Genomic DNA, 12,505 nt, shown 5'->3' with positions numbered 1-12,505 from the left:
GCTCACATTACCAGTCCATACTCTCATGTTTCCTTCAATAATGGCCAACAATTCCAAAATTCTTCAATGGAATTGTCGCAGCATCAATAATAAAAAAAGCGATTTAATCCATTTAATTAAGAAGTATGACCCTTTTGTTATTACCTTATCTGAAACATGGCTCAGGTCTGAGTCATGTTTCAAAGTTCCAGGCTATGCATGCCTCCGCGAAGATAGGTCGGACGGGCATGGTGGTGTAGCCATCCTTGTAAAAAAATCATATCATTTCTCTCATGTTCCATTAGCACCTCATAATAATGAATTTTCCATCATCTCAGCACTTGTAGATAACATTTGTATAGTTTCAGTGTATATACCTCATCCCTCACTTTCCATACTTAGTGAAGTAAGAAAAATCATATCATCTCTTCCTACTCCATGTTTAATATTAGGAGATTTTAATTGCCATCACCCTGCTTGGGGGTGTTTAAATTCAAGTAGTTTAGGAGAGGAAATAATAGACATAGTTGATTATTATAATTTATGTATATTAAATTCTGGTGTTCCCACGCGTCGGTCTGCTCCCAATGAAAATCCTAGTGCATTAGATTTATCAATTTGTAGTTCTTCCATTTCACATTCCTTATTGTGGGAAGTACTTCCACTTTCCTATGGCAGTGATCATTTTCCAATTCTTATTTCTTTTCCTATTAAAAATAAACCAGTACTTAAAAGATCTCCACTGTTAGCATATAAACTTCAAAATGCAGATTGGGATAAGTTTCGCAAACATATGGATGAGAGGTTGAGTGAATTACCTGATGTATCTCGGGAACATTTGTTTAAAACTTCTGATGCTTTTGCTAAGTTTATAATTAATATAGCTGATGAAGTATTTCCGCGTAAGAAGTCCTCTAAATTCAATATTCCCAGCCCTCCATGGTGGGATTCTGAATGTTCAGAAGCTGTTAAAAAGAGAAAACAGAGTGAGTTAAAGTATAATAATAATATGAGCGAAGAGAACTTTAATTCCTTATTAGTTACATTAAAAGAAACAAAACAGTTTTTGAAAAAGAAGAAAGTCGACAGTTGGAGAGCCTTTTGTGCATCTTTGAGCCCCAGTACTCACCCGTCAGAAGTTTGGAGAAAGGTTAGAATGTTTAGAGGAGCTTTTGTAGAAAATAACACCCTTAATCTTGATCCTAAAGTAGCTGAGAAGTTTTTAGATAAATTAGCTCCTCCATTCGTCCCATCCCCCGTGTGTATTGAACTGGCTTCCCCAACCAATATTGATAATGATAACATGCAGCGTTTTAATGATCCATTCTCGTTATTGGAGCTAAAGAATGTCTTATCGTATGTCATTGATTCCGCACCAGGTTGCGACGGTATTCCATATTCATTTTTGAAACATTCTAGTGACAAGGTTATAGGTTACTTTCTCAATATTATTAACGGGATTTTTATGACAGGTGACATTCCACCAAACTGGAAAATACAGTTGGTGTTACCCTTTCTCAAACCGAATAAACCCCGTAATGATCCAAATTCTTATCGTCCAATTGCGTTATCATCTGTTTTAATTAAGATTTTGGAACATTTAGTTAAAAATAGGTTGGAGTGGTTTATTGAAAGTAAGAAACTATTACCGGATATTCAATATGGTTTTCGCAAAAGCCGAAGCACTTTAGACTGTGTTAGTTTGTTAGTTTCGGATATCCTTTTAGCCTTCTCGAAACGGGAATATGTAGTAGCTTGTTTTATAGATATCAATTCTGCCTATGATAATGTAAATATATCAATTCTTGTAAATAAATTGTTTCTCTTGGGAGTTCCTGTACGCTTGTGTAATATTATTGCTGCTATGTTTTATGAACGATCGATTAGGTTAGATTTAGATGATAAAGTATTACATAGGACTGTTTGGAAAGGACTACCACAGGGTTCTGTTCTAAGCCCTTTACTTTTTAATGTATATACATACGACCTTAGTTCTAATTTGCCAGATTATATATCCATTTTACAATATGCCGATGACATAGTGCTTTACTCTAGAAATAGATCCGTTCAAAAGGCCTGCGAAATTATAAATTCTAGTTTGAAGGAGCTAAATATATATTTAAATAATAATGGGTTAGACCTTTCAGTTCCGAAAACCTCTGCAATTTTATTCTCTCCAAGGAAAAAAACTGTTAATGAAAAATTATCCTATGATGGATCTACAATCTCCTTTCGTGACGAAGTTAAGTACTTAGGAATGGTTTTAGACTACAATTTGTCAGCCAAGGGTCATTGTAATTATGTTAAAGGTAGATGCGAACGCTCATTAAACATATTGAGATGCTTGGCTGGTGTATGGTGGGGCAGCCATCCTTTCTATTTGAAGCTTATTTATAATGCAGTTATAAGAAGCGTAGTTGATTACGGTTCTTTTCTTTTAACACCGGGTACAGAAGATGCCTTTAAAGTATTCAATGTCATACAGAATAAGTCACTGAGGACAATCCTTGGTGCTATGCGAACCAGTCCGGCTAATGCCATGCAAGTGGAGTGTGTTGATCCACCTGCGCATTTGAGACGTCAATTTTTATCCGACAGATTCATTTTTAGGACTATGCAATTTTCGGTACATCCTCTTATCACAAAATTATCGACTCTTTATGATCATATGCAGTCGTCTCCATATTGGCGTAATAGATCTCCTCCTTGTATAATTAATAGCTACCTTAAATTTTTGTCTCTATCTTCTCCTACTGTCAGACATATTAACCTTCCTATATATGAGAAAGATTTTGACTCTTTGATTATTTCTCCGCAAGTTTTTCTAGACTCCAATATTTCTAAGGACATAATAAGTGCTCAACCTGTATTTAACAACTTAGTGGGCGAAAATTGGTCTGGTTGGCATCACATATACACAGATGCATCAAAACCTTCTACAAATACTTGTGTAGGGGTTGGTGTATTTCATCACCAGTATAATGTTGTACAAAAAATTAAACTCCCTCCAGAATCTTCGGTATTTACTGGAGAACTATTCGGTATTTATAAAGCTGTTGAGTATGTTTGCATGTTCAATTTAAATAAATGTGTAATTTTTTCCGATTCTAAAAGTTGCCTCCAAATTCTATTAAAATCTCCTTTCAAAATGACAAACAGTTACCCTTTGTTATATGAAATCCGAAACATCTTGTTAAAATGCGAAAAGAAAGGGTTTACTATAAATTTTGTATGGGTGCCAAGTCATTGTGGTATTTCCGGAAATGAGAAAGCTGATCGTCTGGCCGTAGATGCTGTTGCTTCTGGTGATATATTTCCATATAAAAATTATTGCCATGATCTTCTGTTGCTCCCCAAAAGATATCTCAGGTTAGCCTGGGAGTTCTTTTGGTTTAGGAGCAGCTTAGAATCTGGAAGTTATTATCTTACGATCCAAAACGACATCCCTATAAAGCCGTGGTTTTACAATAAAAACTTCAATAGACGCGAAATATCATGTTTAACACGCATGAGACTAGGCCATACAAGTACTCCTTCTGATCTTGCTAGATTTAAATTTATTGATGATCCTAAATGTGACTGTGGTGCTGAGGTGGCTGATATTAACCATATATTCTTTTCTTGTCCCTTGTACGATCGCACTGTTTTCATGGAAACTTTACAATCTAAACATATTCCCTTTCCAACAGACATCCCTTCCTTGCTTATTAATCATGATTTATATAACATCTTAGCATGGTTCATCTCTCATAATAATATAAAAGTATAGTATTAAGTATATTTACCATTATCACATTGTATTCTTATACCTGACCTGACCACTTTTTCCAAATTCCGTTCCTTTATTCCTTTCCGCGTTTAATTTCCTACCCTTTTACTTGACGTTGGCTACGGGCAACACCGCCCCCAAGTCCATACAAAGAAAAAAAAAAAAAAAAAAAAAGATGAATATAATATCAAGCAAGTTGTAGTATAAATAAAAATATTATTTAAAAAATATTAGGTAAAACAAAATAAAAAAGTGAATAGCAGGATAAATTAAAAGTTCCCTAATATAACATCTAAGTTTAGAATCATTTGATCATAAAACAATTTTTGGTACCACATGTTCATTCAATCATTCATCCGTTCTCATTCGCAATACCTAAGCTGTCAGTCACATCACTAAAACTAAAACCCGTCAGTGTTGCCAACTTGGCATAATTGATGCCAGATCTGGCATATTTTCACTTGCTTTGGCACCAAAATTTTCCATTTAGCATCTGGCATATTTTTTAGCATAATTTAGTCTAAGTCAAGTTTGCACCAACTTGGCAGCAGCAATATGCGCCATCGCCTTATGTGGTTCATATTTTCATATGAATTTTGACTTTTGTGGACGGATGGACGTCGACGGACTATATAAAGTTGGTCAAGCAGATCTTGTCAGTAGAATTTGAAAAATGTATATCTTTTAAGTATCTAATTTCAACTTGATATTTTAGCATGTTTTTAGCATATTTCTAAAAACTTTGGCATAATTTTGGCATAATCTAGACATTAGTCTAGCATTTTTTCAAAATCCGACTTGGCAACACTGAAACCCGTTAGCTGAACGCTGAACTCAAGTCTGTGGTCAGTTGCTAACGGTGTTGTAGCGTTGATGGTTTTATTTTGTGCTCTTCGTGAAATACGGTTTCAATAAAAACTTATCATTAATATCGAACTTTTCACATAACATTATCTTATCACGCGTCCTCGAAGATTAATCGATGATGCATAATACTAGCTGCGCCCAAATTCCAACTGTGTTGTGATGTGCTACTTTGCGAATTTTATTGTATAGTTGTTTTGGTTGTTAGACACGCGTGATTTTTAGTGAAAGAAAATGCCTGGGCAAGGAGAAACTACCGTTTCGGTGCCGCTGACGCCGACGAGATCCGATTTGTACTGGCGGAGAATATTTAACAAAGTAAGTTCACTTTTTTTTTCATAAAACTTGAGTAAACAGTTTTCAATTGACACGTAAACTATGGGTAGTATAACTCCACTAAAATGTGATAAAAGTATCAAAAAGCAAAGGTTGGAATGTATAATTTTACTGGAAACAAGTATACTATACTCATTAGCATACTTTATTTCTATGTAGGTATATTAGCCTCGCACATTCATTGTTTTTTTACGGTCGCGATTTTCTCGTTTGCATTTGCTGCGTCGACTATATTATAACATTTATAACTTGGGCAAAATATATAGATAAGTATAATTAATTATATTTATAGAGATACTTTACCACTCTTATGTATCTTGACATAACTGTCTCCATTAGAAATTTTTGTGAAGTTACAAACCTTAAACAGGCCAGAATTCATGGACTTATAAACCTAAATATTAAGGGGCTAAGAAAATGAAATGACAAACTTATAGCATGGTCATTTTTGCCTTCCAATAATAACCATATATAACATTTGTTGTATAATCTTATAACATGGTAATTTTTACCTTCCAATACGGCCCAATACCTTTATATTGCAACCCGGCAACCTTCAAATCAAGAGTGAACAGGCACCTTCTGGGCGAGCTCGCTCCATCGTAGGCCACGTCTACGCCTCGGCTAGTCTGTGGCCATGAGTAAGCCCATTCATAATAAAAAAAAAAATAATAATAATGTGACAGAGTGTCAGAGATTTGCACTCAATTGCTTAAATCAAATAAAACCTGGACTACCTTTCCTTTCTTGTATGACAGCACATGAAGAAATGTGGCGGAAGTTGTTCAGCTTCATGTACTTTAGCAGCATACCAATTTTTATAGAAATCTAAAATGAGATCGAAATGTACAAACTTTTTGACAATTGCTCATGAATTATTAGCATGTTTAAATTACAAATATAGTGAAGTCTGCTATACACGGTGTAACATGAGGAAACCGAATAATTTTAACCACGCATTTCTGAGGTCAAAAGAAGTAAAAAATGTAATATGAGTTTAGGTCAATATCGCAAAAAAAAAATTGTTTTTTTTTTTTTTTTTAATTTTTTGAATGTATGTGTACATAAAAAATGAATTATATTGGTAAACTTGTCACTTAAAATTGATTTTTACATTTTTTTTTTCGTAGAACCTACTTTTTTCAAAGTGTTACTTGTCACTTTTTGACATCAATAAGGATATTTAGACTACGTCCCATAACAGCAACATCACCATCAAAAAGGCCTTTTATACTATGTAACAATAAAAACTTGTTTTTTTTTTAATTAATAATATATCTGAAAATAGGCAAATAGGACGTTTTTACTTTATGTCTCTAAATATGATCAGGAATACGCTGTTAAAATTATTCGGTTTACTCATGTTACACCGTGTATTTGATCCTGACTGTGCAGTAAGTAGCTTATCAGTATCACTACCCACACCAAACGATCAGAATGTACATATGCATTGTTTTTATTTTAGAATACTATTGGCTGGTGGCCAACACTCTTGCTCTGTGTAATCGCAATATTTCAAATAGTTCACCCATTGGGTACCATTCACCTATATGTGAATATTATGCCATAGATCGTAGATTTAGGGCCAGTTGCACCAACCACAGTTAACAGACTGATCAACGTTACGCATCAGAGATCTATGAAACGTCCCATACAATAAAATTTAGCAGATGCTTTAACGGTGACAAATGGTTTGGTGCAACTGGCCCTAAAAGTATTAAAACTAAAGTACTGTTAGAGATGCTAAATATGTTTATGTTTATATTTCTTCTTTTCCCTGCCTTTATCCCACGTTAGTTGGGGTTAGGGTTGCCATAATAGAAGAATTAAATGTCCTGATAAAAATCCGGACATCACCCTAAAAATCCCGACATTTCTTGTAGCAGAGATTTGGCGTAGCTTGAACGACGCCCCGGCGGCGCGCTGCTCTCTGCGGTGTACTGTATCGTGGATCTACTTTTCCCTTTCCCTTCGCCCGATCCCGTAGCCCCCTCCCCGAGCGCGCTTTTTATTTTTTAAGGTCATTCCTAAAAATCTGGACACATGCCAAGTCCGGCCGCAATCCGGACAAAGGATCAAAAATCCGGACATGTCCGGACAAATCCATATGTGCCCTATGTGGGGTTGGCACATCATGTTTCTCTCTTCCATTCTCCTCTGTGTTTCGTCACCTCAGCACTCACTCCTTTCTTTCTCATATCCTCTTCCACACAATCCAGCCATCGTTTTGTATGCTCTTACTAGTTTATACAAAATGTATTTAATTTGAACATTTTGAACCTTTACATTTTTTTTTACCATTTGGGGCAGGTATAATGTCTAAGTTAACTACTGTGTTCAAATCATTAGAGTCAGACCAAGATAACTCTGCAGCGATTCTGAGAGCAAACTTCTATGAAATTGTGACGTTTAAAATAATGTGGTGGGTAGAATTTTTTTAACAGTTTGATAACAGGATAAAATCATTATTTTCCTGTTAGTTACATTTTTAGGGTTTAAGAGAATCCCAGAATGCTGAACTATTACCTTCTAGTGTCAATAATTGCTATAATCAAGTTGTTATGTAATTATAGCCATAAATATAAACACGTAATTTATTGTCCATTCAACCTAAGAAGTTGTATAAACATTCATCATTCTCTTGCTCTTGTCCCATTCACTTGGGGTCGGCGCAGCATGTCTTTCTCTTCCACACCTCTCTGTCGCCCGTCATTTCATCATTCACTTGCGTTCGTTTCATATCATCTCTCACACAGTCCATCCACCTTTTCCTCGGTTTTCCTTTCCTCGTACTTCCCTCCACATTCATTCGTAATACCTTTCTCGTCACATGACTTTCATCCCTCCGCATCACATGCCCGTACCACGCTAGGCGATTTGCCCTTACTTTTTCTGTTATGGGTGCAACTTTCAGGCTTCCTCTTATATAAGTGACTGGAATTTAATGCTTCGTCTTTGAGCTAAAGATCACGTAAAATAAATTAAGTTTATAAATTCATAAATTAAGTTCATAAAGTCATAAATGTCACTTTCACTGAAATAAAGTCCCAAATAGGTCGTTTGTATAGTGAAACCTCAACAATTCGAAAATGCGTTAAAACGAAATATTTATGCTATACTAGCGACGTTCGACGTACGCGGCTTCTACTTTAAATGATGATGATGATTGATCAAAACTACCCTATGTTCTTCCCCGGGCCTCAAACTATCTCCATACCTACTATGTTTCATCTAGCCTAGTGGATACAGACTATAGATATAAGTTTTATAACAACGCCTATTTATCTAATCCCAATATTAATTTCATGGCCCACATGATAAATGATAATGACACATACACAATTACGAATAATTAGATTTTCAGCCATGAACCTAAATAGTTCAAGTAGGTAACAGTTAGAGCAATAAAAAATAATTAAACTGATTTTCCTGGACATCAATGTGATATGAATCAGCAGCGCGTAATTTGACTTCAGTGACTCATTTCTTTCAATTCAGTACGGCGAAATAGTTATTTGTTTAACAAGGGAGCAAAATTTTTTATTAGCCCTCGCCCTCATGTTAATATTCATATTGTCACTTGAGCGAACTAACTTTGCACTTTAGACACTGGGGGATAAAATGCAATTTTGCCTACTGATTTTAAAGACAACTTAGGTAAATAACAGGTCTATTAGTAAGGTAAGTAGTTACCTAAACGCAGGGTTTAAAAGCTTGTTGCTAGGGCTGCTAGACCTACTAGATACTAGAATAAATAATGCTACTAATATTTTGACTTGATTTGACTTTTAATTAATTACAGTTAGTTTTACTAAATAAATGACAACACGGGTCGGCCGCCACGCGGCCATGACCGTGAAACCTGTGTTGAAAAGTAGAAATTGAAGAAAAAACATACCTATTCGCGATTGACCTGTGGGCCCTGTGGCGAAAAATTATTTAGCACCTATAGTCCGTTTTTTTTAGAATTAGAAAGAACTTCGCAGAAGTTCGCTTGTGGTTCTAAATCTGGCACTTTTAGCGGTAACAATTTGAAGTAAATTATATGTATTGACCATGCTACATTAGATAATTATTAACAATTAACGAGCCTGATAAAAACTGCACGCTTGCTTCTGCGGAGTTCTTTCTAATGCTAAATAAAACGAACTATAGGTAGCTGTCTATATTCGAAACGTGAAAGTTTTAAGTTTTATTATTATAATTTTTTGAAGATGCCTAAATTGAGAAAAATATTATAATAATTGGCGGCTATCTTATGGTAAAAAAATAAATAAATACAAACTAGTTATATTCAGAAACAAAATCTTAGACCTACCTACTACCTACTTAGAAATAGTTTACTTACTCGCAAGCAAAATTGTTCGCTAATATGCAAGGAAGAGGAAAAACGCTTGAAACTGCAAGTAGGCCGGAATGAACCTAACGGGCCATCACAAATAGCGGTTTTTAGAGCAAAACAGGAAATACATCTGATTCGATATTTCCTAATATTTCTACGTTTAGGTAATACCTACTAAGATGTTTAGAGTTTACATTAACAATAGCGAGTACATACCTACAGTTCGTTTTTTTAGCATTAGAAATAAGGTAAACAATCTTGATGTGTCTTTTAATTGAAAAACACATTTTAAAAATAAATTACGGCAAAAATGTAACAATTATGAATCTAATACGATCATTTATATTCTTCTGCTTTCATAAGTAATAGTTACTGATTTTTAAAAAGCGTTTTTCAATTAAAAGACTTGTCAAGATCGCTTACCTTCTTTCAAGTTCTTTCTAATGCTAAAAAACGAACTATACTTAAAGTTGCCTGACAATTGTTTGAAATCATTTTATATGACGTATTTTTCCTCAAAATCACTAATAAATCAAATTAGCTATCAATACATCAATGGGATAAACCATAAATTAACTAATTGATGCTTGTAAAGTTTTATGAACGAGGGGGTAAGAATAGGCATCCTCTTACAACTTCGATTTCGTTCAGTTTATTTAATAATAAATAATTTTAAAATTTGTTAAATGCTATTTCAGGAAGGCACTTGTGTCAATAAAACCACCCAAAGACGATCAATGAAAACACAAGTGGATCCTATTGTAGGTCAAACGAGACTAAACACTCGCCTTATTACATATGACATAATATGGGGCATTATCTATAGTTCGTTTTTTTAGCATTAGAAAGAACTCCACAGAAGCAAGCGTGCAGTTTTTATCAGGCTCTTTAATTGTTAATAATTATTGAATTATCTAATGAAGCATGGTCAATACATATAATTTACTTCAAATTATTACCGCTAATAGTGCCGGATTTGGAACCACAAGCTTACTTCTGCGAAGTTCTTTCGAATGCTAAAAAAAACGGACTGTAATTGATGCTTGTAAAGTTTTATGAATGAGGGGGTAAGAATAGGCATCCTCTTACAACTTCGATTTCGTTCAGTTTATTTAATAATAAATAATTTTAAAATTTGTTAAATGCTATTTCAGGAAGGCACTTATTGTGTCAATAAAACTACCCAAAGACGATCAATGAAAACACAAGTGGATCCTATTGTAGGTCAAACGAGACTAAACACTCGCCTTATTACATATGACATAATATGGGGCATTATCTATGAAAAGGGACCCTATTGTCGATGGCGCTTACGTCGCACAGCGTCGCGCGGCATTGAATTTATATCGGAGCATCGTTAGTAATGGCGTAAGCGCCATCGACAATAGGATCCCTTTTCATAGATAACGTCACATATATCTCAATTGCTAAATAGTCCATCCAGTCTAGTCTTAAACTACGTCATCTCACGCATTTACACTTGGCGCCGATCGAAATAGTGGTCATGAACCGTTTAAACGATGGTATCTATTGTAAGTGTAACACATATAAGTTACATGAAATATTATTCGAATTTAAACTGTTGTTGGTGTTGTTGTTGTTGTTGTTAGTGCTTGAGAAAGGAGACCTAGGCTGTCCGAAACATGTCGCGCGAGTGACTTAAAACAAGTGAGTATAAACCGTAAAATTAAGATGCACCGGATATCCGGTTACTATCCGGTATCCGGCCTATCCGGCCATTATTTTACTATCCGGCCGGATACCGGATAGTGACCTACTATCCGGCCGGATACCGGATAGTAACATTGCTTGATTTCGGAGTAAACAAATTGGATTTAAGAAACAAACACGGTCATAATCGTACTTGTTTATTATTTTGAAACAATTTAATCATTCCACCGACTTGCACGCGCACTCATTTCGAACCTAGAAATGAGTCCGCGCGAACGTTTACTAGGAAACAGGTCAAACCTGCAGAATGCGCACCTGAAAAACCGAAATGTAGGTATAGTTCCGCCGGCCAAATATTCGGCGGCCGGATACCGGATATTCGGCCAGTGTCCAGGCCGGATATCCGGTATCCGGTATCCGGCCAAACAACTATCCGTTGCATCTCTAAAAATTATTCAATGAAATATTATTAGTCATCCCTGTTACGCGAAGTGATCAAAATACACATTCCACACAGGAAGTCTTTAGCTCATCATCGTCAAATACAATCGAAAAAGGAATGAAACATGACCTATCAACGAATCCTAGGAAGGCTTGAAATAAAGGCTGGACCGTTGTGACTCAACGGGATAGAGTTAGTCATCGCCAATTTAGGCGTTGATAGTTGATAGCCACTGATATGATATCGTGTGATATGTTTACTGTATATGTATATATATGGAATTCTGAGATTAGCAGTCATATGGCACTCCTTCTTTGTTGATATAGGCAAAAAATATTTTGTCTCGAGTTGCTACTACTCACCTTAGCAGCGAGAACTTAAATATGTAGATTGTAGGTACACGAAAGAAAATGTTCATTATATGATGATTCAACACCGTGCAACCAATATAACACTCACTGAATACGTGCAAGTCGTGCAACTAAGTAACTACACTAAACTACCAGTACGCAACGTTAGCAAAATTAGATTTTGCTCACTGTTTTTGCACAGCAAAGTTCACTTTAGCTGCTAAGATTTATGATACACTTAGGGAATAGATATTTCCCCATTAAAACGTATTAAACGGCACGTATACATTCTTACAATTAAAACGCACAAACACAATAAATCAAACAAAAGCATACAGTCAAATATTTCGATATTTTGGTTCAGGCATGCCATTACGCGTTTCCTTCAAGGTTTGTAAACTGTTGCCGCTAAATACTGATTGGGAACTATTAATGAATTTCACAAACACACTTGCTCGGATTTAGCTCATGGATTGTAATGGAATTGAAATAAAGGCCGATACACACCGTGTGCAACAAAGCTCCTTCCTACGAAGGCACGGACGTCTAGAGACGCTATCAGATATATCGCAGCTTAAAAATACCGCACCCTAGCGCCTTGTGGCATTAGAGGCGTTCAGATATGTGTGAGCACCTTGGCCGCTCCGATATATCTGATAAATATTATATTTCATCACCGGAGTTCGACGACACCTAGCCAAGCACACATCAATTTGTGATCATGACCTCAAATTCATAGCGGCATCTCTACT

The 12,505-nt window shown here is 35.6% G+C and overlaps 1 protein-coding gene across 6 annotated transcripts in view; it reads left to right on the top strand.

Moving 5' to 3' along the window:
- Positions 1-4,593: 4,593 nt before the first annotated feature.
- LOC134674475 (rhomboid-related protein 2) overlaps positions 4,594-12,505 on the top strand; it is a 36,609-nt gene continuing 28,697 nt past the window's right edge. For all 6 annotated transcript variants that reach the window (XM_063532570.1, XM_063532569.1, XM_063532568.1 and 3 more), the window contains exon 1: positions 4,594-4,930. In XM_063532570.1, the coding sequence (XP_063388640.1) occupies positions 4,847-4,930 (84 nt within the window). In that variant the 5' untranslated portion in view covers positions 4,594-4,846. The remainder of the gene's footprint in view (positions 4,931-12,505) is intronic.

Source organism: Cydia fagiglandana, chromosome 20, assembly GCF_963556715.1.
Source record: "Cydia fagiglandana chromosome 20, ilCydFagi1.1, whole genome shotgun sequence".
NCBI classification, from domain to species: domain Eukaryota; kingdom Metazoa; phylum Arthropoda; class Insecta; order Lepidoptera; family Tortricidae; genus Cydia; species Cydia fagiglandana.
Note: the sequence above shows the minus strand (reverse complement) of the source record. Positions and strands in the feature narration are given on the sequence as shown.